The 27,262-nt window shown below is 48.1% G+C and overlaps 1 protein-coding gene and 1 pseudogene across 3 annotated transcripts; one reads left to right on the plus strand and one right to left on the minus strand.

The window, feature by feature from the left end:
- Positions 1-2,862: 2,862 nt before the first annotated feature.
- On the minus strand, positions 2,863-7,863 carry LOC134809749 (helicase SRCAP-like; annotated as a pseudogene).
- A 3,772-nt stretch (positions 7,864-11,635) lies between these two features.
- Positions 11,636-27,171, plus strand: LOC740613 (ribosome biogenesis protein BMS1 homolog). 3 transcript variants are annotated; one of them, XM_054676073.2, is made up of 6 exons: positions 11,636-11,768; positions 16,826-16,899; positions 17,545-17,716; positions 20,455-20,643; positions 20,717-20,897; positions 27,084-27,171. In XM_054676073.2, exons 3-6 carry the CDS (start codon positions 17,639-17,641, stop codon positions 27,131-27,133), a joined length of 498 nt encoding a protein of 165 aa, XP_054532048.1. In that variant the 5' UTR covers positions 11,636-11,768; positions 16,826-16,899; positions 17,545-17,638; the 3' UTR covers positions 27,134-27,171. The 3 variants fall into 3 exon arrangements, with proteins under 3 accessions (XP_054532048.1, XP_054532049.1, XP_024208465.1); XM_054676074.2 differs by lacking the exon at positions 27,084-27,171 and adding an exon at positions 22,304-22,386; XM_024352697.3 differs by lacking the exon at positions 27,084-27,171 and having other exon boundaries at positions 20,717-20,908.
- Positions 27,172-27,262: the final 91 nt, after the last annotated feature.

The raw sequence follows: 27,262 nt of genomic DNA on the forward strand, positions 1-27,262 counted from the left end.
CATCATTTCATCTCATCACATCTCATCATTTCATCATTTTATTTCATCATCTCATCTTATTTCATCTCATCTCATTTCAATTTTATTTCAATTTCATTTCATTATTTCATTTCATTTCATCTCATCAGTTCATCTCATCATTTCATCTCATCATCTCATCTCATCTCATCATTTAATCTCATCACTCATCTCATTTCATATCATCATTTTATCTCATCTCATCATTTCATCTCATTTCATCTCATCTCATTTCATCATTACATCTCATTTCATCTCATTTTATGTCATCATTTCATGTCATCATTTCATCACATCTCATCATTTCATCTCATCATTTCTTCATTTCATCTCATTTCAACTCATTGCATCTCATCTCATCATTTCCATTTCATTATTCCATTTCATCATTTCATTTCATTATGTCATTTCATCTCATTTTATCTCATCTCATCATTTCATCATTTCATCTCATCATTTCTTCTCATCTCATCATTTCCATTTCATTATTTCATCATTTCATTATTTCATTTCATCTCATTTCATTTCATTTCATTGTCATTTCATCTCATTACATTTCATCTCATTTCATCTCATCATTTCATCCATCATTTCATTTCATCATTTCATCTCATGATTTCATCTCATCTCATCTCGTTATCTCATTTCATCTCATTATTTCATCTCATTTCATCTCATCTCATTTTATCATTTCATTTCATCATTACATCTCATCATTTCAACTCATCTCATTTCAATTTCATTTCAATTTCATCATTACATTTCATAATTTCCTTTCATTATTTCATTTCATTTCATTATTTCATTTCATTATTTCATCTCATTTTTCATCTTATCATTTTTCATCTCATTTCATCTCATCATTTCATCTCATCGTTCATCTCATTTCATCTCATTTTATCTCATTATTTCATCTCATCTCATTTCAATTTCATTATTTCATATCATTTCATTATTTCATTTCATCTCATTTCATCTCGTTTCATTTCATCATTTCATCCATCATCTCATCTCATTTCATCTCATCTCATCTCCTTTCAATTTCTTTCCAATTTTGTCATTTCGTCTCATCATTTCATCTCATCGTTTCTACTCACCATTTCATCTCAAAATTTCATCTCATCATCTCATCTCATCTCATCATTTCGTCATTTCATCTCATCATTTCATCTCATCTCAAGTCACCTTATCATTTCATCTAAGTGAAATGATGTAATGGAATCACAAAATGAAATGGATAGGATGCCCTCAGTGATGTTAAATTTAAAAATTGTTTCATGTATGCATTTTTATATTTATATGTATTTATATTTATATTTACTTATATTTCTTTTTACTTACTTTTATTTATATTTTTACTTATTTCTTTATTTATAGACAAGGTCCTGTTCTGTGGCCTAGGCCGGAATGCAGTGGTGCATTCACAGTTCACTGCAGCCTCGAGCAAACCTCCCACCTTAGCCTCCCAGGTGGCTGGGATCCCAGGTGCGCACCACCACACCTGGTTAATATTTTATTATTTGTAGAGATGGAGTCTTGCTATTCTGCCCAGGCTGGTCTCAAACTCCTGGGCTCAAGCAATCCTCCTGCATTGGCAACCCAAAATGCTGGGATGACAGATATGAGCCACAGTGCCCAACCTATTTATTTATTTATTTATTTATTTATTTAATAAGGACAAGGTCTCACTATGTTGCCCAGGCTGGTCAACTCCTGGACTCAAATGATTCTCCAAACTTGGCCTCTCAAAATGTTGGGATTACAGGTATGAGCCACCATGCCTGGCCTAAAAATAGTATTATATTTTTGTATCATATAATTTTCAATTAGGTAATATGAATATTCTGTACAGGAAATAAGCCCTTAATTACATAGGAATAAACATTTGTTACACTGAGAAAAATCTACTAGAGCTAAAAATAAAAATTAATTTGGAAAGGTCATTAGATACACATTCTTACGTTTATACATTCTTTCATATATTCATATATTCTTTTAACAGTATCAATGGTTTGCAGTTATGTGTACAAAACCATGACCTATATGTACTACAACTAATAACAGGCACTTACAATTCAAGGCATATTATATACAAAGCTTTAACTTCTTATCAAAATATTTTTTTTTTCTTTCTGTTTTGGCAGATACTATGAACACAACATTCAACTCACAGACACCATGGAGCCCTTACTAAGCATAAAGTACTGTGAAAGGCCAGGGCTAGGACAGAACTGAGACAGGGCCAGGGATAGGACAGAACCGGGGCAGGGTCATGGCCAGAGAAAAACCAGGGGCAGGGTCACAGCCAGGGACATGAGAGGACCAAGGCCAGGGCCAGAAGCAGGGCAGAACCAGGGCCAGGGCAGGGACATGGCAGGGCCAGGGCCATGGCAGGATCAGGGTCAGCAGAAGGCCAGGGCAGGGCTAGGGTAGCATAGGGCCAAGGCAGGGCAGGGTCAGTGTAGAGCAAGGAACGGGCCAGGGTATGGCAGGGCAGGGACAGGGAGGTCCAGGGCCAGAGTCAGGTCCAGGACATGGACAGGGCAGGGCCAGAAACATGGCAGGATCAGAAAGGGGACAGGGCAAGGGCAAGGCCAGAGAAGGACCATGGAAAAAACATGGCCAGGGAGGGTCCAGGGCAAGGGCAAGGCCAGGGCAGAACCAGAGCCAGAGCAGGCCAAAGGCAGGGCCAGGGCAGGGCAAGGCCAGGGTAGGGCGGGGCCAGTGTAGGGTGAGGGTAGGGCCAGGGCGAGTTCAGGGCCAGGGCAAGACTAAGATAGCACACGGCCAAGGCAGGGCCAGGGCAGGGCCAAAAGGAGGGGCCAGGGCCAAGCATGGTCAGTGTCAGACCTGGGAATTGTCAGGGCCAGGGTCAGGGTCAAGGCTGGGCCAGGGACAGGGCCAGAGCAAGGGCAGGGCCAGGGAGAAAGCAGAACCAGAGAGGATCCAGAGCAAGGCCAGGGTCAGGGCAGAACCAGGACCAGGATAAGGCAAAGCCAACGCCAGGGCAGGGCAAGGCCAGGGCAGGGCAAGACCAGGGAAGGGCAAGGCCAGGGTAGAAAAGGCCAGGGTAGGGCCAGGCCAGGGTAGGAGAAGGCCATGATAGGGCCAAGGCCAAGGCAGGGCAGGGCTAGGGTAGCACAGGGCATGGCCAAAAACAGGGCACGGCCATAGCAGTGGCAGGACTAGCAACAGGGCCAGGGCAAGCGCTGGACCACAGCATGGTGGGGACAACACAGGGCCAGGACAGAGGATGGCAAGGCAGGTCCAGGGCCATTTCATGGACTCGGTAGGTCTGGGGTCAGGCCAGGGCAGGGCAAAGGCAAGGCCAGGGAGAAGGCAAGGCCGGGGCCAAGGGCAGGGCAGGACTAGTGCAGGGCCAACGCAGGGTGAGGGCAAGGCCAGGGCATGGAAGGGCAGGGCAGGACCAAGGAAGGGCCAGGAGAGGGCCACGGCAGGGTCACGGCCAGAACAAGGGTATGGCTGGGGTCAGGAATATGGTAGGACGAGGGCTGGGCCCAGGCTGGGACACGCAGGGCAGAGCATGGCCTGTGCAAGGCACGGCCAGAGCCAGGCCATAGAGATGGGAGGGCAACACCAAGGCAGAGTCAGGGTAGATCCAGGGCTGAGCAGAGTCAGGGCAGGTCCAGAGTCGAGGCAGAGCTAGGGCCCAAGCAGGGCCATGGTAGCACCAGGGCAGAGGAGGGCAGGGCAATGCAGGACTGGGCCATGGCAGTGCCTGGTCAACTCCGGGGCAGGGCCAGAAGCAGGACAGGGCCAGGGCCAATGCTCAGGCCAGGGACAGGGCATGACAGGACGTGCCAGAGCAGGGCTGGGCCAATGTTGGGGCAGGGCAAATCAGACCAGGACACCTCCAAGTCCAGCTCTGGCCCTGCCTTGGCCCTGGCCCCTTCCTGGCCTGACCTTGTCCCTGGCCCTGCCCTATCCATGCCCTGTGTGTTTGACCAGTGTTTTATAACCAGAATCCTACAAGAAACTTAAATTACTTCTTTTGGTGCATTTTTAGTAGAGATGGGGTTTCACAATGTTGCCCAGGCTGGTTCCAAACTCCTGAGCTCAAGCCATCTGCCTGCCTTGGCCTCCCAAAGTGCTGGGATTACAGGAGTAATCTGGCCAAGTATTTAACTGCTTTATGCCTGTTTCCTACATTTGGAAAATGGGGATGCTTTAAGTACCTAGCACATAGAATTATTGTGAGAATCAATGCCTCACATATTTACATATTGATAAAATTATACTCATAGAACACTACTGGAAACAAAGACAGTATTAGTTAAAATTTAGTGATTACTGCAAATATTATTACTATTACAAACAACATAGTATAGACATTACTACTACTATAGTTATCTTAAAAATCTAAAATAAAAATTTTACATAATAGCCTAATGTAATCTCTCCTGCTCTGCCCTGGCTCAGCCCTAGTGCCGGCTCTGCCCCTAGTCCTACTACATCCCTGGCCCTGACCCTTCCCTGGTCCAGCTGCTGCCCTGGCCCTTCCCATCTTCAGGCCTTACCATGGCCCTACCCTGGTCCTGACCCTGCCCTGGTCTGGTCCTGACCCTGGCCCTACCCCACAGAAGGGGTATGGCAGAGCCAGGGAAGGGCCGGGGCAAATAAGGGACAGGACACATCCAAATCCAGGAAAGGGCCAGGGCCATGACAGAGCCAGGGCGAGTCCTTGGCAGGGCCAGGTTCCAGGCCAGGGCCAGGAAAGGGTCATGGCAGGGTCACTGTATGGCCAAGGTCCAGGCCAAAGCCAAGGCAGTGGCAGGGTCAGGGCTGCATAAGGGCAGGACCAGAGCCAGTGATACGGCAGGGCCAGGGCCAGGGCCAGGGCTGTGCCAGGACAGAACAACAGCAGAGCAGGGCAGGACCAGAGCCAGGCCATAGAGAGAGTAGGGCAAATGCCAAGGCAAGGCCAGGGTAGTGCCAGGGCTGAGGCAAGGTCAGGGAAGGTCCAGGGCTGAGTCAAGGCTAGAACCAAGACAGGGGCAAAGGCCGGGGCAGATCTAGGGCACAAGCAGAGCAGGCTAGGGCAGGGCAATGGCAAGACCAGGCCATGGCAGGGCCAGCCCAGGATAGAACAGGGCACAGGCAGGGCAGGGCCAGGGCCACAGCTGGGGCAGGACAAGGACCAGGACCAGGGTCCAGGCCAGGGCAAGGGTATGGCCAGGGCAGAGGTAGGGCCAGAGCCATGGTCTGGGCAGGACCAAGGCAGGTCTATTGCAGGGCCAGGGTTCAGACCAGGGCCAGAGCAGGGCTGGGACAGGGACAGGGCCAGGGCCAGAACCAGGAAAGGGCAATGTCAGGACAAGGGCCATGGCAGGACCAGCAACGGGGCTGGGGCCAGGACAGGGACAGGGACAGGGTCAGGGCTAGGGCCAGAATAGCATGCCAGGGTAGAGCCAGGCCAAATTAGGGCCAGGACAGGGTCAGGACCAGGGCTGGGCCAGGGTATGGCCTTAAGTAGTGAATGGCCAGGGCCAGGGTCCATACCAGTGCCAGCGCCGGTCCAGGGCAGAGGCAGGGCCATGGCCAGGTCTAGGACAAGGCTGGGGCAGGGCCAAGGTCTGGGTCAGCGTAAGCACAAGACCAGGACAGAGCCAGGGGAGGGACAGGGCCATGGTAAGACCAGATTAAATCAGGGACAAGACACCTGCAAATCCACTTCAGGGCCAGGGTCAGGGCAGGGCCAGTTCAGGGCCAGGGCCAAGACAGGGCCAGGGTCACGGCTCCCAGGGTCATTGGCAGGGCCAGGGTCAGGGCTGCCAGGGTCATTGGCAGGGCCAGGGCCATGGCAGGACCAGGGTCAGGAGCAGGGGTCAATGCCAGGCCAAGGCCACACATAGGACCAGGTCTGTGCTAGGGCCAGTGTGAGGGCCAAGGCGGGGTCAGGGCAAGGCCAAAGGGAGGGCAGGGCCAGGGCAGGGTGATGCAGGCCCAGGGTAGCACAGGGTTAAGGTAGGGCACGACCAACCAGGGCAGGTCTATGGCTGGGGCCAGGGCAGGGCCAGGGCCAGGGCAGGGCCAGAGCCAGGGCAGGGCCAAGACAGTGGCAGCTCCAGGGCAGGGCCAGGGTTAGGACCACGGACATGTCCAAGGCCAGTGCCAGGGCAAGGGCGGGGCAGGGCCAGGTTCATCTAAGAATCAGGGACAAAGCCAGGCCCAGAGATGGGCCAGGACAGGTACCTGGCAGGGCTAGGGTCTGGGACAGGGCCATGGTAGGGCCAGGGCCACAACCAGGTCTGTGCTATAGCCAGGTCCAACACAGTGCCCAGGTAAGGCTAGGTAGAAGGCCAAGGTAGGGCCAGGGCAGGGTCAAAGCCAGGCTAGGGCCAAGGCAGGGCCAGGGCTGGCAAGGCAGGGCCAGGAAAGCATAGGGCCAAGGCAGGGCAGGGCCAGGCCAGTACCAAGACCTGGGCAGGGCCAGGGGCAGGGCCACGGCCACAGCCTAGGCAGGACCAGGTTCGGGGCAGGAGCAAAACAAGGGTAAGGACAGTGCAGGTTCTTGGCACAGCCAGGGTCCAGGACAGTGTCAGGGCAGGGCCAAGGCAGGGTCTGGGCCTTGGTAAGACCAGCAACAGGGCTGGGGCTAGGCCAGTGACAGGACCAGAGTCAGGGCAAGGGCCAGAGCAGTGCAAGGCCAGGGTAGGGCCAGGCATTTCAGGGTCAGGGCCAGGGGAGAACCAGGGCAAGGTCTCAAGCAGGGAAGGGCCAGGGCCAGGACAGGTCCCGGGCAGGGCCATGACAGGGCCAGGGGCTGCGTTAGGGCAAGGGCAGGGCCAGAGCAAGGTAAGGGTCAGGGCCAAGGCCAGGGTAGGGACAGGGCAAGAAATATGGCAGGACCAGGGGCAATGCCAAGGCCAAGGCTGGGCCAGGGCTGAGCCAGGGCTGAGTCAGGGCAGGGCAGGGCAGGGCATGGTATGGCCAGTGCAGGACAGGACAAGAGCCAGTCCACAGAGAGAGCAGGGCTGATGCCAAGAAAGAGCCAGGCTAGTGCTGAAGCTGAGGCAGTGTCAGAGCATGTTCAGGGCAGGGCTGGGGCCAGGGACAGAACCGAGCCAGGGCACAGCCAAGACAGGGTAGGGCAGGGAAATAGCATGGCCGGGTCAGTACTGGGACAGGGCAGAGCAGGGCAAGGCGATGGTAGCGGCAGGGCAGGGACAGGCCAATGCAGAGCCATGTCATGCCGGGGCCAGGACACCTCCAAGTCCACTTCAGGCCCAGGGCTATGGCAGGACAAAGACCAGGGCCAGGATCAGGGCCAGGTCTGTGCTAGGGCCAGCTCCAGATGAGGGTCTAGCGAAGACTAGGGTGAGGGCCAAGGTAAGGCCAGGGCAGGGTCAAAGGCAGAGTAGGGCCAGGTCAGGGTGATGACACATCCAGAGCACAACAGGGCAGGGTGATGGCAAGACCAGGGGCAGACCACTGCCAGCTCAGGGCCAAGGAAAGGCCAGTGCAGAGCCAGGAAAGGGTCTGGGTCTGAACAAGGCAGAGCAGGGCCAGGGCCATGGCAGAGTCAGGGCAGGTCCTTGACAGGACCAGGTTCCAGGCCAGGGCCAGGGCAGCAGCAGGGGCAGGGCCTGGATAAGGGCACGGCCAGGGATATGGCAGGACCAGGGCTAGGGCCAGGGCCAGGCCATAGTGAGGGCAGGGCAAAAGCCAAGGCAGGGTCAGGGCAGGTCCAGGGCAGGTCCAGGGAGCGGACAGCACCAAGCGGGGCCAAGGCACAACCAGCGCAGGGTAAGGCAGGACAATGGCACCACTGGGCCATGACAGGGCAAGGTCAGTGCCAGGAGAGGGCAGAACAGGCAGGCCCATGGTGGGGCCAGGGCAGGGATGGGCCAAAGCAGGGCCAGGACATGTCCAAGGCCAGGTCAGGGCCAGAACAGGAGCAGGACCATGACCATTGGCAGGGCCAGTGCCATGACAGGACTAGGGTCAGGACAAGGGGCCAGGCCAGAGCCAGGGCCAGAGCCAAGGTCAGGCCAGTGCAGGTTCAGGGCAGGGCCAGTGCCAGGGCAAGACCAGGGCAGGGACAGGGTAGCACAGGGCCAAGACAGGGTCAGGATGGGACCAGAGCAGGACAGGGCCGAAAGTCCAGGTAACAGTAGAGCAGGTATAGGGCAAGGCAGGGCAGTACAGGGCCAGATCCATGGCAGGCGCAGGGCAAAGCCAGGCCCATTGCCAATGCACCAGCCCTCCCTACAAGGTTCCTACCACCTGGCCACTGCTGCAGCCCGTCCATCGCTATAAGCCTGACCCCCAACCCTGGCTGCAGCCACCTGCCCTCCTAGTGCGGCTGCTCTCCTACCGCTCTGGTGCACTGCAATCTCCGTCACTGCCACCCACCTGCAGCGAGGCGAGCTGTGGTGTCGCAGGCTCAAGGTGTCTCCTCCTCCTCCTGGCACGGAGCAGCTGGGCAGGCAAAGCCAGAAAAGCCTAGAGGAAGATGTGAGGGGTGGAAGGGTTAGAGCCTCAACTTGTCATGCCGGCCACTGGGTGGCAGGGGCCAGTTTCAGCAAAGGCACTCACACCCACCCTCCAAAGTCCAGCCTCTCCTTTTGGCCCAAGCTGGCCGGGAACTGGGGTCTGGGGTGGGTGCTGGAGACATCACAGCACCTCCCCACTCCACAGGAACCATTGGGCCCACCGGGGCTGCACTCCTCGGGGAGCAGGAGAAGCAGAAAAATTCAGACCCAGCCAGCCCTCCGCACCCAGGTGCCAATTCCTGTTCCAGACGCCTCCATGCACAGGGCCCTGTCCCCCATGGTGTCCCCAGGGGTGCCTGGCAGCCTCTGAGGCACAGACCCAGAGTGCACAGGCCCAGGAACCACGGTGGGTGTGGGGGCTGTGCCATGCTCAGGATTCCCACGCAAACGCTGTGTGCCCTGCCGCACTTCAGTATGACCAAGAGTGGGTCGCCCTCTGGAGTGTGGAGTCAGGGAGAGGAGAACCACTCCTTCCTTGGATGCCAACTCTGTTGACCGCCGCCAGCAGTGCAGCCCCTGATAGCACCGAACTCGCCCCCGCTCCACGGCTAGTCCTGCCCTCAATAGCGCCCCCCACCTCCGTCCCCCAATGCTGCCAGTAGCGTATACCCGATAATGCCCTAACCTGTCCTCCTCCATGGGCACTGAAGCCCCAGAAAGCGCCCATAACCCACCCTCCCTGCTGTGGGCAGTGCAGCCCTGTACAGTGCTACCAACCAGTACCCCTAATGCAGGCAATGACACCCTGGATAGCGCCCCCAACCCACCCCACACTGCGAAAGGTGCAGCCCTGGATAGCCCCTGTCCTACCACTCTGTTCGTGCTGCAGTCTCTGTCACCGCCACCAGCAACCACAGTGAGGCAAGCCAGTGGGCCACAGGCTCTAGCACCCAGCAGCCAGGCATGGAGCAGCTCTCGCTGATGGCCGGCTCCTACCACTCTGACCATGCTGCTGTCTGTCTCCGTGGCCATCTTCTTTCACTACAAAGGAATAAAACTAGGTATCAATAAGAAAAGTAATTTTGGAAACAATACAATCACATGGAAGTTAAACACTACCCTCCTGAATAAATGACTAGCAGGTCAATGAAGATACTAAGACAGAAATTCAAAAATTTCATGAAACAAAGGGTAATGAAAACACAGTATACCAAAACTTGTTACGCAGAAAGCCGTACAAAGGCAGAGATTTACAGCTATAAGTGCCTACCATCCAAACAAAAGAAAACCTTCAAATAAACAATACATCTTAAAGAACTAGTAAAGAACAAACTAAACCGAAAATAAGAAAATAAATAAGATCGTAGCAGAAACAAAATTGAAATAAAAAACACACAAGATTAAACGAAAAGTTGGTTTTCTGGAAAGCTAAACAAAATTGACAAACTTTTAACCAGGCTAAGAAAAGAGACAAGATTCAAATAAATAAAATCAACAGATTAAAAATAGGAGACATTACAACTAATACTTCAGAAATTCAAAGGATCATAACTGGCTATTATATGCCAATAAATTGGAAAGCCTAGTAGAAATTGGCAAATTCCTAGATGCATACAACCTACTTAGGTTAAACAATGAAAACATCCAAGACCAGAACAGATTGGTAACAAGTAATGAGATTGAAGCCATCAGAAAAAGTCTCCCAGTAAAGAAAAGCCCAGGAACTGATGTCTTCACTGCTGATGGCTTCACACCAAACAATTTAAAGACCTAGTACGAATCCTGCTCAAACTATTTTGAAAAACAGGAGGGAATACTTCCAAACTTATTCTATGAGACCATTATTACTGTGATAACAAAATCAGACAAAAGCATCAAAGAAGGAAACTACAGGCCAGGATCTCTAATATTGATGCAAAAATCCTCAACAAAATACCAGTGAATCAAATTCAGTAATACCTTAAAAAGATAATTCATCATGATCAAGTGGGATGTATCCCTGGGATGCAAGGGTCACTCAACATACAATGTGATACATCATATCAACCAAATAAACGACAAAAACAGTATGATCACGTCAACTGAAACCGAAAAAGCATTTGATGAAATTCAACATCCCTTCATGCTATAAATCCTCAAAGAAACGGGCACAGAAGAAACATACCGCAACATAATAAAAACTACAGGAAAGACACCCACAGCTAGAATCATATGGAATGGGGAAAAATGGAAAGCTTTTCCTCTAAGATCTGGAACATGATAAGGATGCCCCCTGTCACCACTGTTGTTTAACATAGTACCAGAAATCCTAGCTAAAGCAATCAGTGCAGCCCCTGAAATGGCCCCCAACCCACCCTGCCCCCTACCACCAGCAGCGTCGCCCCCCCCCAATAGCACACCCAACATACCCAAACCGCCCCGCCTCCCCGCACCATGGGCATTACAGCACCCCATAGCCCCTCAACCCGAAACCGCCACCCCCACCCCCACCCCCCACAGCGGCACAGTGCAGCCCCGGATAGCACACTTAGCCCACCTCACTGTTGCTAGCAATACAGTCTGGGATAGTGCCCCCAACCGGCTCCCCGCCAAAGGCAGTGCAGCCCCGGTTTGGGCCCCTAAACCACCCCCCCGGTGCAGGCAGCACAGCCCCAGATAGCACACCCAACCAGCTACCCAAGACGGGCAGTGACGCCTGAGATAGGGCTCCCAACCCGTCCCAGGCCACCCGCAGTGCAGCCTGGATAGCGCACTTACCCCAACGCCTTTCTACGCTCTGGCTGGCTGCAGTGTCCATCGCTGCCACCAACCACAAACAGGGCTGCAAACAGGAAGGATTTTATTCACCGTCGATGCGGCCCCGAGTTGTCCCAAAGCGAGGCAGTGCCCCCAAGGTCTGTGCAGAGCAGAACGCAGCTCCGCCCTCGCGGTGCCACCGGCCCGCCCGCCCGGGTCTGCGCTGAGGAGAACATTGCTCTGCCTTCGCTGTATCTCCGAAGCCTGTGCAAAGGAGAACTCAGCTCCGCCCTCGCAATGCTCTCAGGGTCTGTGCTGAGGAGAACGCAGCTCCGCCCTCGCAAAGGCACACAGCGCCGGCGCCGGCGTGGCGGAGAGGCGGACAGCGGCGGAGAGGCGGACAGCGGCGGAGAGGCGGACAGCGGCGGAGAGGCGGACAGCGGCGGAGAGGCGGACAGCGGCGGAGAGGCGGACAGCGGCGGAGAGGCGGACAGCGGCGGAGAGGCGGACAGCGGCGGAGAGGCGCAGGCCCAGACTCCACTCCCCAGCTGTGAAAGGGTAAGAACTGAGGGTGGCTGAGACTCGGGGTTGTTCAGGGCGGGTGGGCTCTGGACCCAGCAGGCCCGGCACCCAGGTCAGGGCTCCAGGGGAGGCCAGGTGGGGCGAAGGCCAAGAAGGGGCCGGGGCTGGTCAGGAAGGGCTCCTGGTGACCAGAGCACTTTGCGTGAGCCAGCGTGGGAGGAAGGTGGGCTGGATGAGCCAGGGAGGCGCCGGGAGGGGCCTTGGCAGAGGCGACCCCCTCCGTCAGCCCCCAGGCCACTGAACCCTGGGTAGCGAGAACCGACAGGGGAGGCTGCAGACAGAGGAGTGGAGGCTCCCCGGCTTTGGGGGCTCTGAGTAGAAGCATCTAGGGGGTCCCTCAAGAGGCCCCCAAACACTTCCCCATGGTGAGAAAAGAAGGCGCAGAGAGGGGCACGGCGCCGGCGCCGGCGCAGAGGGGCGCACAGCGAGATTTGCTGTGATTTCTTTTATTGCCCCAAATGTACTTCATCTTGGTAGATTTCTATTGGCTTTAAAAATGTGTGTGTTTTGCTGTTGGGGAGTGGGGTGTTATACGGATGTCAGATTTTGCTGGTTGACTGTTCAGATCTTTTGTAAATCCTTGCTCCTTTTCTGCCTAGTTTCACTCTGTCACTTACACTAGAGTGCGGTGGCACGAACATGACTCACTGCAGCCTTGACCTCCTAGGCTCAAGTACTTCCCCTGGCTTAACCTCCTGAGTAGCTGGTACTATAGGTGTGTGCCGCCACACCTGGCTAAATTTAAAATTTTTTGGAGAGATGAGGCCTTGCTATGTTGCCCAGGCTCGAACTCCTGGCCTCAAGCTATCCTTTGTCTTTGCCTCCCAGAGTTCTGGGATTACAGGCATGAGCCACTGTGCCCGGCCTCTGCCTAGTTTTAACAGTTGCTAAGAGGAGGATGTTGAAGTAGGTGTCTTCTTGGTGGGTCAATCCTTTTGTCATTAAGCAGTTGTTACGGTCACTTCCTTTTCACCCCATTGGTGAAGGAGGGGTCCCTGCCCTAAAGTGTAGGAGATGGCTGAACACGACACCTGGCGTGGATGGATGAGATTGACAGCAGTGTTTTAGTCACATATACCCACAGCTCAGAGGAGGACACTGCATGCCACACAGGGTCAGATGGGCACCGCACTCTGTAGCGGAGTGAGGGCTGGGGGCTGAGGAAGCAGGCAGGCTTGGTAGTAACAAGAGCACACAATGACCAATGGTTCCCGAGGGGGAATGCAGTTGGCTTGTTTGAATAAATTCATGGGCTGGCAGACAGGTGAAGTGAAACTTCTTAGGCTGAGGTGCAACTGTTTGGCTGATAAAAGAACTAGCCAGGTGGGGAGCCTTTCCTGTTGGGTGGCAGGGTAGGGGGTGTCTGGTAGAAACAGGAAAACCCACGGCTAGGCCTTTGGGGCCCTGTGAGGCTCAAAGATGTCAAGGTAGCATAGGAAATTTTAGATCTTAAAATTCAGCGAAGACCCTCTCCAGCTCTGGTAAATTATTTTGCTTGAAGTCTACTTCATGAGATATTAATATATTCACTCCTGCTTCCTTAAAAAATTAATGATTTCACAGGATATCTTTCTCCATTCTTTTACTTTCAACCTACTTAGGTCCTTAAGTGAGTTTGAAGTTTCTTATGAACAGTATTTAGTTGGGCCATGTGTTTATTATAGGCTCTCCATCAATCTGTCTTTTGGTTTATTTAGACCATTTACATTTAAGGTGCTTATTGTTACATAATTGCTTATGTCTGATGTTTTTATTATTTGCTTTTTTGTTTCCTTTTTCTTTCCCTCCATCTTGATCTATTTCTGTATAATGTTGTTGCTTGTATCTCTTTGTATAGTCTTAAAGTGTTTGCTCTGGATGTTACAATATGTGTATTGTAATACAGTAGTCTACTGGTACCAGTATTTACCACTTCAAAGTGTGGAAACCTGCCTTGCATTTATGTCTCTTTACCTTTTCCACTTGTATAAATCACTGGCTTGAGTATTAGGTGGTGGTATAGTTTTTGTTTCAGTCGTCAAATGTGATTTTAAGAACTGTGGTTTGTCTCGCGTATGTATCCACATTTCTGGTCTTTCCTTTGTCACTCCTCCTATAGTCCCATATTCATCCCTTCTGCATAAGAACTTTCTGTAGCCATTTTTTTTGTTTTGATTTTTTTGTTTTAATTTTTTGTATTGTGGAAATGACAGAACATATTTCTGTAGCCACTTTTTAGCATTTCTAAATTGACCAGTGACAAATTCCTATATTCTCTTCCTCTGAGAATGTCTTTATTTCTCTCTTCATTTCTGAAGGGTAGTTTCATGGGATATAGAATTTGCAGCGAACAGTTTTTTTGTTTGGTTGGTTTTTTTGTTTGGTTGTTTTTTTTTTAAGCACTTGAAAATGTTGTGCCACTTCCTTCTGGCCTCCATGGCATTTGAGTTGGCGTGTCCCTACAGGCATTCTGCCATTTTTGGTCTTTGTTTTTAGTTTTGAAAGTTTAATCAGTGTTGCTTTCTTTTGGTATACTTTGAGGTTTGCTCAGCTTCTTGAATCTGTAAGTTTATATCTTTCACCAAATGTGGGAAGCCTCAGGAATTAGTTATTTGCATGCTTTCACAGCTCTGGTCTCCTGTGGGACTCAGATAACATAAATGCGGGGTCTTTTGTTATCGTCCCACAGGTCCGTGCAGCTCTGTTCATTTGTTTTCAGGTTATTTTCTCTCTATTGTTTAGACTGGGTGAATTCTGTTGATCAGGTTTCAGCTTCTCTGATTCTCTCCTCTGTCGTCTCCACTTTTACTCAATAGAGCCCATCCAGTTAGTTTTTTTAAAATTTCTGTTACTGTATTTTATATTTCTGTAATTTCCATTTGATTCTTCAGTTTCTTTGCTGATGTTTTCAGTTCTTTGATTGTTGCCATAGGATTTGTAGTTGCTTGTTGAAGCATTTTTATACTGAGTGTTATAAGTGATGAGTCAGGTGGTTCCAACATCTGCCTATGTAATTTTTTTATTTTTGCAGGCAGTCCTCCTGTTTAGGTTTAGTCTGTAGGTCTTGGTCTACTTTGTGGGCTGTGATTCCAATGGCAATTTAATTTCAGAGCCTTCATGGTGTTCTTTTGGTCTCTTTGGCTTATATGTATCACTGGGATTCTCCCACCAGTCCCTGCTGTTGCCCACCTGAGGGAACAGGGGAGCCGCCCTAGGCTGGGCCACCTGCTGCAGCTAGGTGGGTGGGGAATGGTGGTTGTCTTGGTGTGTGGAGCTGGTTTTCTTGTTGTGGGGAAGATCTCCTTTGATCTGCGGGGACTGAGTCTGCCTGGGTTGCCTTCTGTTGCTACGTTGGGAGTTGGGAAACTCTGGGCCTGGGTCACCTTCCTATTGGATGAGGTCCAGGGAGACACCTGGCCACTATGCATTCCCTAGTCCTAGAGTCCCTCAGCAGCCTTTTTCTGTCCACCTTTCGGAATTCTCCATTGATCCTCTCCTGTCTATTATTTCTAGAGTTTGGGTTACATTTCTTAGGAGGGTATAATGTGTTATCTTCTCTAGACCAGAAATCCTTAGTGGTGGTTGCGGGTTGTAACTGTGCTAAAGGGAGAATTGGTGTATTTGTGATGTCGAGTCTTTCTTTTCAAATGAGGACATATCATTATTCAGTATATAATATTTACAACACCTACTTCCTTGGGTTGAAGAATGTGGTTAAGGCAAGGAAAGTACTTAATGCAGTGCCTGGTGTGGAGAGCACTTACGAGTGTTGGTAGTGATGCTATTCCTTTTGTCCTTTGGTAGCCTATTAAAGCTTTTCTTCTTTTTTAAAAAAATAAAGTTCCGGTGCACTTCTTGTTAGGTTTATTCCTATTTTATCCTTTTTTGCTTTTATTACAAATAGGAGCTTCCTATCTTTTATAACGTCTACCTGGTTCTTTGGCCCTTATGTGAAAATGTTTTAATAGCCTTCTAAACATTGCTCTCCCAAATGAGTTTTAATTTGCCTCTTTCTTTTGTTTTCCTTTTTTTGAGACAGGGCCTCACTCTGTCACCCAGGCTGGAGTTCAGTGACGCAATTATGGCTCACTGCAACCTCTGCCTCCTGGGCCCCCAAAGTGCTGGGTTTACAGGTGTGGGCCACTGCACCCAGCCTTACTTGTCTATTTCTTTTAAGAGTGGGAACTATAATTGAGCCCAGAGCTCCAAAAACAAATGAAGAAATGAATGAGTGAATAAGCTCTTCCCATGGGTTTGGTGTGGTTTGGGACTCTACTCTTAATCTAAATGCTATGTTTTATATAATCTAAAATTTCCCCTAGGTGTGTTACACGATTGTGTTGTGTTGAACTTACATTGAGACTGCTTTTCACATGTGCTGGTTATCAGCGTGGGACTTTTCCATTCACTCTTTGAATTATTCGTTTGGGGGACACAGATAGACCTCTGTGTCTTTCATAAAGAGTGTCCATTGGCCGGTTGCAGTGTCTCATGCCTGTAATCCCAGCACTTTGGGAGGCTGAGGAGGGCAGATCACGAGGTCAGGAGTTCGAGACCAGCCTGGCCAATATGGTGAAATCCCATCTCTACTAAAAATACAAAAATTAGCCAGGCCTGGTGGCGGGTGCCTATAATCCCAGCTGCTCGGGAGACTGAGGCAGTAGAATTGCTTGAACCTGGGAGGCAGAGGTTGCAGTGAGCTGAGATCGTGCCACTGCACTCCAGCTTGAGTGACAGAGTGAGACTCCGATCCAAAAAAAACAAAAACAAAAACAAAAGAGTGTCCATTATCTATACTAGAAAAATTGAGATTGGGATTTTGACATGAAGTGCGGAAATGTGGATTGGGTCCATTTAGTTTACCTAAACAGATGATGAAATACTAACTGTTTTACAAAGCATTCCCTAGTGCAAAGTTTTGCCTGTGTGTCTAGTGATGGGAACAGTGAGAATGAGGCTTGGAACACGGAGCGCATTGTGGGCCCGTCGTGGGTGGGGCCAGCAGCACATGCATGCCGGGCTCACAGAGCAGCCTTTGGGTGTTCTTTTCCCAGAGGAGCTCTACGGTGACTTTGAAGACTTGGAAACAGGGGACGTGCACAAGGGAAAATCGGGCCCCGATACTCAGGTATGACTTTGTCGTAGCTGGCTGTTCTTGGTCATTGTATTCTGAGAGAGGCCCACATTGAGAAATGCAAATCTTACTTGTGATGTGTGAAGATTGCAGACCGCATGGATAGATTCCTTCCTAAAGTGTGGGGATGTGGGGACCAAAGAGAAGCTTTCTTGTTTACTTGTTAAGTTTTGGACGACAGTTACTACCGTTTCTTGCCATAGTCATTTGCCAAGTCCACTGTGATTTTTCACTCACAGAAGTCTTAGCTTCTCAGACTTACATTCAACCATTGCCATCATTCTCCTCTTTTTAAATTTAAGTGTCATTTAAAAGAATGAAGTCCCTGTTCTCCCTAATATTTCTTTAGAACAGGGTCTGGGAGCATCTGGGTGAGGGACATGTCTGTTATTTTTATTCTAGTTTGTGTTCCCAGCCAGCTTAAGGAATAGCAGCTAGTTGTAATGCAGATGTAACAATTTCCTGTAGCAGTACCATGTTATTCAGAGACAAAGGTTATGTTGTGTTTTGTTTTGTTTTATTGATAATGATAACAGATTTTTGCTAAGATTTTTGTTTAAATAGAACTTTAAAAAATCTAATGTTTAAAGAAAAGACCTTCATAAACATATACAAAATTTTTTCTTCTGGAAATTTAAGAATGAAGATGTAGAGAAACAAGGAAGAAATTGACCCTGACGAAGAAGAAAGTGCCAAGAAAAAGCATTTGGATAAGAAGAGAAAATTGAAGGAGATGTTTGATGTGGAATATGATGAAGGAGAAAGCATATATTTTGATGATCTTAAAGGAGAAATGCAGAAACAAGCACAGGTGAGAAACCTCAGTTCCTCTCAGCCCCTTGTCAAGACTATCACATAGTGTAGGAATCCCTGACTTGCTTTGGGTCCCTGCTTCCTATCCTGCTTCTGTGCCTTTCACTTGGACTCCTGGGTAGATGCATGTGAGTGTGTTTATTCATGCAGTGAGCTCATTGTTTCTACAGTCAGAAGGTCACCAGAAAAAGATCCATACCTATTTTGTAACAAGAATTAGGAAACCGAAATGACTTAGACATGGTCTCTACTTTTGAGACTTTTACAATGTAGTGATCTGAGATAGTGTGTTCATTTCAGTGCAAGCCAATGCTGCCTATTCCGATCGCTGCTCCCTGATTTGAATGGCAGGTGATCAGTGGCCCGTGTGGCTTATGGACACACCAGAGCTCCCAGGGGAAGTGCTCTGAAAACATCCTGGTCAGAGTTCAGAAGGACATGTGGAGTATAAGGTCAGATGCGGAGATAAGGGAGACGGTGTGGCCCTCCTGCCTGGGGGTGCTGAGCAGGTTGCTGGAGGCGGTGATCTCACTCTGAAGGAGACAGACACAGAAACGTGTGTACAGTTGATGGTGAGCATCTGAGTTGCGTCTTGTTAGTGAGGCCAGGAGTGCCTGTGTAAGCTGGAACAGATTAGGTATATGATTTGTGAAACGGAGTTTCATCCTATGTCTTCATCTAGTCAAAGGACTGTTTCCTGATTAGGCATTAGCTTAGTGGTTGCTAGTCTGTGTTGACCTTTGAAAGGCATGACTAGGCTAACTCTGAAGTTGTTGCTTCACACCATTTACAATTTAAAATTACCTAGAGCCTTGTGGGCCATTGGAAAAGACTGAATGTTTCACTCTGAAATGGGAGTCCTTGGAGGGTTTTGAGCAGAGGAGAGACATTCAGGTAATCAGATCACTCTGCCAAGAGATCAGTCTGGTAGAGATCAGTCCAGTGGCACAAACCAGAGGGCTGGCAGTGGAGATGAGACAAAGAGTCAAACCCGGATAGAGTTGATTTGGAAGCTGGGTCAGTAGGATTTCCTGGTGGACTGAATGTGGGGTGTGTGAGAGGAAATGAGGATGGCGACTGGAAGTTCCTAGAAGGATGGGTTGTTGCAGGTTAGATAGGAAACCCTCTGCAGATGCAGTTTTGGGAAGATGATGTTTGGTTCGGCTGGGTATCATGCAGACAAGCGGAGTGTCAAGTCTGGAGAGACAGGTCTGGCCAGGGACTTAGATGTACAGCCCTCAGCATGTAGATGCCACTTAACGCTGTGAGGTGGCCGGGGAGTGAGTGCAGAGTGACTGGGAGGAGCAAGACTGGCATGGGCGAGATGGGGCGATTGCGGCCGTGAGGCCTGAGCAGTGCCTAGGAGGGAGAGGGAGAAGCAGTGTGAGCATGCAGGCACGCAGGAGTCCAGTTGTACACGGAGGCGAAGCACTGTTCAGATCCCGCTGCAGTGTTAACTACGGTAAAGGCAGAGTTGACCACTGGAGGAGTCCTTCAGCGTGGAGGCCTTCAGCGATCTTGGCAAGCACCAATTTTCGTGGATGTAGGAGAATGGGAGCAGAGGAACTGGAGGCTGCAACTGCGGAAAACTTTTGTGGGGTTTTCCTGCAGAGAGAAGCAGAGAAATGAAGCAGTTTTTGGTGGAAGAAGTGGAATCAAAAGGTTTTGAGATAAGAGAGAGAACAGAGGGAAGAGCTGTTGGAATAAAGTCCAGGAAGAGTGGATGGTGTCTAGTGAGCAAGTGATGTGTGGCCCTGAGTAGAGGCATGGACAAATCATCTGTGCCTGAGCTGCCCGTAGAACTTTCTGTGATCATGGAGATGCACGTCTGTGCTTCCCAATATTGTAACACTGGCCGCAGGTTGATATGGACCACTTCCAGTGTGACTAGTGTGATTGAGGGACTGCATTTTAAATATTATGTAATTGTAATTAATTTTAATTTAAATAGCCACACATAGCTCCTCTATGGGCCAGGTCAGAGCTCTGATAAGGCTGGATATGGGAGGAAACCCTGGTAGAGGGTTGACCGTAGAGGTTCTTTTGGTTTTGGAGTGAATCAGGAAACAGCCATCAGCTGAGTGAAGGTGAGGGTGGTGGTGGGTGTTTGAAGACAAGGGAAAACTGTGAAAGAATTGTTTGGAGAGGAAGGAAAGAAGGTGTGGACTGGGGATGTTTCCAATGTTCGAGCACGCAGGGCTCCACAGTTATCTACATTTCCTGTCCCTTGGAGCAGGAGAGAAAAAAACGGTTGGGACATATTCTGAGCAGACTGTAGAGGTAAAATATGTAGTTTTTTTTTGTTTTTTGAGATGGAATCTCGCTCTATTGCCCAGGCTGGAGTGCAGTGGCACGATCTTGACTCACTGCAACCTCCGTCTCCCAGGTTCAAGCGATTCTCTCACCTCTGCCTCCTGAGTAGTTGGGACTACAGGCACGCACCACCACGCCCAGCTGATTTTGGTATTTTTAGTAGAGACGGGGTTTCACCATGTTGGCGAGGCTGGTGTCAAACTCCTGACCTCATGTGATCTGCCCACCTCGGCCTCCCAAAGTGCTGGGATTACAGGCATGAGCCACTGTACCCGGCCAAATGTGTAGTATTTTTAATAGGATAAAGCCTACGTAATTCTGTCCACAGTTCCTTTACTTAGAAATTGCTCATTTGTTCATGTTAATCCTATGTTTATTACAGATAACAGCATACAGGATCCCCCCCGCCCCCGTCATGTACAGCTGAATCACGCAGAATTTGAAGATCAAGATGATGAAGCCAGAGTTCAGTATGAGGGTTTTCGACCTGGGATGTACGTCCGCGTTGAGATTGAAAATGTTCCCTGTGAATTTGTGCAGAACTTTGACCCCCATTACCCCATTATCCTGGGTGGCTTGGGCAACAGCGAGGGAAATGTTGGATACGTGCAGGTGGGTCCCTTTGCTGCGTGAGGCTCTGTGGATTTCCCCTCCATCAATCATCTTACCCTCTCATCCCCCTCAGATGCGTCTGAAGAAACATCGCTGGTATAAGAAAATCCTCAAGTCCCGAGATCCAATCATATTTTCTGTAGGGTGGAGGAGGTTTCAGACCATCCCGCTCTGTTATATCGAAGACCACAATGGAAGACAAAGGCTTCTAAAGTATACCCCACAGCACGTGCATTGTGGAGCAGCCTTTTGGGGTAAAATATGATTACAATAACTTGCCTATTGCCGAGATTAAACCTTACAGGCTGCGTTATTTTAGCTTTGTGCTTTTCCTTTCATAAAATTCCACTCCTAAGATTTTTCTCTTTTCTGGGAGCAGGGAGGTGGTTTGGAGTATATATGTAAATCTATATCCAAATCTAAATGTCCATATCCAGTATGTTAAACTAGAATCTAAAATTTGTGGTTTGCTATATTTCTTTTTTTCCTTTTCCTTTAAGACCCTATCACTCCACAGGGAACTGGTTTCTTGGCAATACAGTCTGTCAGTGGCATAATGGTAACTATCTTGGATGATTTCTTTTACAGATTGGTTTTGAGAAATATATCCTGAATGTGGGTTATTATGTACATGAGACTTTAAGTTGAAAATTACTCATTTTTATTAATATAAAGTAAATTTCCCTTTGCTTTTAATCTTCGTACATCCTTTTCAGTAGGGTGTGGGATTAGAGGAGGGGAGGTGGAAGAATTATAATGGTACATTTCCTATTTTTGTGCATCTTTTGCATTTATTTATCTAAGCAAGTACTTAAGCAGTGCTCACCATGTGCTAAGCACTGTATGAGGTTGTGAGGAGCCATCAGAGACCACCCAGACACAAGACTCCCTGCAGCTGTGCTGGGGTAGCAGTCTGTTCACTCCATTTTCATTTGACCAGTCAGGCAGGGCAGGGTTTACTGGTCCCATTTAACAGAGAAGAAAGCAGAATAATGAGCAGATGGAATCTTCCCTGGAGGTCCAAATTTTAATTTCCTAAACATTGCAACTGTATTTTTCTTTTCCATTTCGTTCCAAATAAATCATTATAGTAAAATTACATTCCTCTGAAATCACTCTCAGGAAAGTACTCAAGTAGCCTTTTTTTTTTTCTTTCTTTCTTTTTTTTTTGAGACAGAGTCGCACTCTGTCGTCCAGGCTGGAGTGCAGTGGCACAATCTTGGCTCGCTGCAACCTCTGCCTCCTGGGTTTAAGCAGTTCTCCTGCCTCAGCCTCCCAAGTAGCTGGGATTACAGGTGTGCACCATCATGCCAAGCTAATTTTTGTATTTTTAGTAGAGACGGGATTTCGCCATGTTGGCCAGACTGGTTTCAAACTTCTGACCTCAGGTGATCCACCTGCCTTGGCCTCCCAAAGTGCTGGGATTACAGGTATGAGCCACTGTGCCCGGCCTCAAGTCACCCTTGTTAGTTTGGCTTACCAACTTTAAAGTTTTGGATTGCTTTTGTCAAACCACTGGTTGCAAGTTCAGATGGTCTCTCTTGTTTTTCTTAGCTAATTGTAAGTAAAATTCACTTTGGTAATTTATTGTGTCACATAGAATTGAAGTTTTTCTCTTGCTAATATTATTCCTATTTTCAAATTTTGGGGCTCCTGTTAGCCTAATTTTCGGATAGCTGCCACAGGAGTTGTCCTTGATCTGGATAAATCCATAAAAATTGTGAAGAAATTAAAGCTAACTGGTTTTCCATATAAAATTTTCAAGAACACTTCATTTATTAAGGTCTGTATATCTATATATTCTCATATTTATAAATGTCCATATTGTTTGAGAAAAGGAATGAAATGCCTCTAAAATATGGGCCTCATTTTTAGAAAAGTGTTTGAAATCTTTTATAAACTTCATATTTTGTTTGCTCCTTTATATTCTGTATTACTTAAATATGCTCAAAAAAGCAGTGGTAAACAGCTATTTAGGAATTGAGGCTGTTACTCCTGACTTCCATGTGAGACTGCCACAGAACTCATATTGAAAATATGTCATTTTATCCACTAGGTTTTGTTTCTTACTTTTTAAATTTGTATTAAGAAAGGGGAAAAAATCACAAGTTTGTCTAACTCAGTAGAAAAATCGACAAAGCATTTGCAGACAACTTGGCAAGGGTACAGAGAAACGGATGTACTGTTTTTCAGTATTTGGGGAGGGTGGTTTGAGCAGCATTTATTGACAATTTCATTAGTGCGGATGTTTCTATTGAAAACACAGGCGTGAGCCACTGTGCCTGGCCAGGATTGTTTTATTCTGTTCTGTGAAGAATGCCATCAGAACTTTGATGAGGATTGTGTTAAATCTGTATATTTGCTTTGGGTAGTGTGAACATTTTAACAATATTAATTCTTCTGATCCATAAACATAGGATGTCTTTTCATTTGCTCATGTCTAGATTTCTTTCATCAATGTTTTATGGTTTTCAAGTGTACACATCTCTCACCTTCTTGGTTAAATTTATTCCTAAGTTTTTGTTTTTCTTTGATGCTATCGTAAATGAGATTATTTTCTTGATTGCTTCGTCAGCTAGGTTATTTGTATGTAGAAATGCAACTGATTTTTATATGTTGAGTTTATACCTTGCAGCTTAACTGAATTGATTTAGTAGTTCTCACAGTTTTTTGTGGAATCTTTGGAGTTTTTTACGTAAAGGATCTTGTCATCTGCAAATAGAGATAATTTTACTTATTTAATTTAGTTGCCTTTTTCTTCTCATCTGATTGCTCTTGCAAGTACTCTATTGAATAAAAGTGATGAGGCTGGCCATCCCTATCTTGTACTCAATCTTAGTGGAAAAGCTTTAGTTGTTCCCCACTAGCTATGATTAGACTGTGGGTTTTTCATAAATGGTCTTTATTATGTTGAGGAACTTTCCTTCTATACATAAACTATTAAGAGGTTTTATCAAGAAACGTTGCTAAACTTTGTTAAATGCTTTTACTGCATCAATTGAGGTGACCGTGTCGTTTTATCTTTCATTTTGTTGATGGGATATATCACATTGATTGATTTACATATTTTAAACCAGCCTTGCATGCCAGGGATAAATCCCACTTAAACAAGATGTATAATGTTTTAGATGTGTTGTTGAATTCTATTTGCTAAAATTTTTTTAGGATGTTTGCATCAGTGTTTAATTTACTGGAGAAGTTGACCTGTAGTTTTTGTTTGTTTGTTTGGGGTGTGTGTGTGTGTGTGTGTGTGTGTGTGTGTGTGTTTGTTTTGGTTTGGCTTAGGTATTAAGGTGATACTGGCCTGGTAAAATGTGTTTGGAATTATTTCCTCTCGCTCTGTTTTTGCAAAGAGTTTAAGAAGTAAACTCCCAGGGGATGGGAGTGACTCTGGACATGGGAGTGACATGAAAGTGACTCTGGACCCTGCAGTGGTGGGACACAGCAGCATCTCAGTCTCTGTGAGGCCAGGCGCAGCATCAGCAAGGACCCCAGAATGGTGGAGCACTACTGTGGCTTGGGCCCTCGGGGGCAGGGACCAGTGCAGCAACTACTTCTCTCCCTGGGGAGGCAGGTGCCTGGGCAACTCAGATTCTCCAGGGCTAGTCCAGTTCCAAGGAAGCAGGGTTCTACAGTTGTTTGTCCTGAAGGGCAAGGTACCCCAGTTCAGCCAATGCTGTTTTCCTGGGATATGGGGGTGCCATGTTGGCTCATCCCTGGCAGGTGTGGCTGCTCAGCTCAGCCAAGACACTGATTCCCTGTGAAGCAGGGCAGTGCTTCAGCTCTCATGCAGTGGGGGGTGTGACTGCTCAGACTGGCCAAGGCACTGATTCCCTGGAAAGCAGGGCACTAAGTCAGCTCAGGTTCCAAGGGGCAGGGCGCAATGGCAGCTGGGAGGGGAGGGGCACAGCAGCGTGGCCCCGCAGGTGGGGTGTATGCTGTGATGTGGACATCATTTGTTCCCACCAGCCATTTGAAATTTCATCCATTTGAAATTTGATTCCAAATGTGGTGGTGTGGGAGGTGGGGCCTTGTGGGAGGTATTTGGGTCACAGGGCAGATCCTTTATGAATAGATTAATGCCTTTTCATGGGACTGGATTAGTTACCAGGAGTGGATTGTTATCAGAGTGAGTTCAGCTTCCTAGACTCTCGTGTTTCCTCTCTTGCCATGTGAGCCCCTTGCATACACCTGTTTCCCCTTCCACTTTCCCCATGAGATGAAGCAGCACAAGACCCTCGCCAGTTGTGCTGCCCGATCTCGGACTTTTCAGACACAAGCAGGGTGAGCCAAATAAACCTTTTTTATAAAATAAGTTACCCCGAGTCTCAAGTATTCTGTTACAGCCACACTAAATGGCCTAAGACAGTGTAACAGCGGCTCGGGGGTGGTGGGCCACTAGGTGGGTGTGATATAGAGCAACAAAGCCTGAGGATGGCAGAAGGGTGCGGTGGCTGCTCACCCTGGGTGGGACATGCTCCCGAAGTGGTCCAGGTCCAGGAGGGCACGTTGCAGCAGCAGCTGGTCCATGGGGGTGGGGCACAATGTCAGTTCCTTCTCTGAGGGGAGTGCTGGGGCTACTGGGCCCCTCTTGCTTCCTTATCCCTGCAGGGAGACATCCCCTCTGCTTCAGGCTGATCCCTCTGGGGGAGTGGGTGGTGGGGGCCAGATGTTTCCTTCCCTCCTTTATGTGACCGTCCTGGTTTTCTGTGCTCTGCTGGATTTCTGCTACTCCTTGATGCACTCTGGGGCTCTCTTTTAGTGACTTTCATCAAAATATAGTTGTTTGCTGCTTTGGCTGTCTTTGTCAGGGGATGAGTGCAAGGGGCTATTGATCAGCCCCTTGCTGGCATCACTCCCTCTTAAACTTTTCACTGGGTACTCTTTTGAACTATTTTTTCCCCCACCATATACATGTATTTTTTAAACGTTAATGTGCTAATTTCTACTGAAGCAATGTGGATTTTTCTGAAAGTTTTAATGTTTTAATAAGCTTTTTATTGAAATGTTAATGTCCATACAGAAGAGTGCCCGAATCATAAGTGTGCATCTAGATGAACTGTAGCACACCAGGCTGCCACGCCCTGGACCAAGCAGTAGCCTCGCCCTGTGGCCTCTCCCAGGCACTGCTGCCCCAACCCACAGAATAGCTACTTTCCCAGTTCCTGATGTAGATTTGTTCTGCCTGGTTTTGACTTCTATAAAATACAGCACATTCTATTTAGCCTGGCTTCTTTGGTTCAGTATTACAGAACACATCCATGTTCTTGTCTATGGCAGACATTGATTTATCGTCACTGTTGGGTTCCATTATATGACTGTGTCACCATTTTTCCATTGATGAGTGAAATGATTTCCTATTTTTGGCTGTTATCCCACGGCCCTGAACACTAGGTCTGGATATGGGACTTGCAGGTATGCAGGGGCACACGCACTTCTGCTGGAGGATCCCTGGGTGGGGTGGAGACTCCAGGGCACCTGTGCTCTGCTTCAGTGTGGAGTAGTTGGAGTGTATTGCTTAGAACAAAAGAGATGAGACACTAACACTGTGTGTATATTCTAAATCATATATCAGTGAAGAAATGTGATGTTTGCAACATCTTCTCTGGGGATGCTAACCCCCTAAGTCATTATTACCATACATGTAAGCACCTCACCTAGATCTGCACTCCATCTAGCAGTGAGAAATTCCACCATAATCTACACACCATAATATCATCAATGTGTCTAGAAGTCAGATCCTCTATGTGTGAACCAAGACAATGCCTGGCGAACAAGACAGCTGGGCTCTCAGGTCTCTGCACCATGGGGAGGTGTGTAAGGCCATTCTTGAATTACTATAAAGAAATCTCTGAGACTGGATGATTTACAAAGAAATTTACAAAGAAATTAGCCACCATGCTTGGCTAATTTTTTGTATTTTTAGTAGAGATGGGGTTTCACTGTGTTAACAAGGATGGTCTGGATCTCCTGACTTGGTGATCCGCCTGCCTTGGCCTCCCAAAGTGCTAGGATTACAGACGTGAGTCACGGCGCCCGGCCTACACCTTTTTTCCATAGTGTATATTCTAATTTATCTTTACAGCAATAGTGTATAAGATTTCCCTGTTATCCAAATCCACACCAGCATTCTTTTAAATTGTTAAGATATTTTCAGTAACATGTATTCCAGTAGGTGTGGGATGGTATCTGAATGTGGTTTTGGAGTACATTCTTTTCTGATGAATAATAATGTTGAGGACCTTTTCTCTTACGTGTTTGTGCATTTTATGTTGTTTTTGCAGTGATGTCTTTTCAGGTTTTTTGCCCAGTTTTAGTTTGGATACGTGTTTTTTTATGCTATTTGATATATTTTTTCTGTGTACATGTTTGATAACAACCAGTTATCACTTCTGTGATTCCCTCATATTTTCTCACAATCTTTTTCTTTCTTGAGACAGGTCACTCTCACCCAAGCTGGAGCACAGTGGCATATCACATGACCATGTAGATTGGAATATTGGCTACCTACAGCTTGCAACACAATTTGGTATCAGGAATTGTGAGTCTTCCAACTTAGTTAGTTTGTATTTCTCAGGATTCCTTAGATGTTCAGGGCTGTTTGTGATTCCACATTAAT

The sequence above is a fragment of the Pan troglodytes genome, chromosome 23 (assembly GCF_028858775.2).
Source record: "Pan troglodytes isolate AG18354 chromosome 23, NHGRI_mPanTro3-v2.0_pri, whole genome shotgun sequence".
NCBI lineage: Eukaryota > Metazoa > Chordata > Mammalia > Primates > Hominidae > Pan > Pan troglodytes.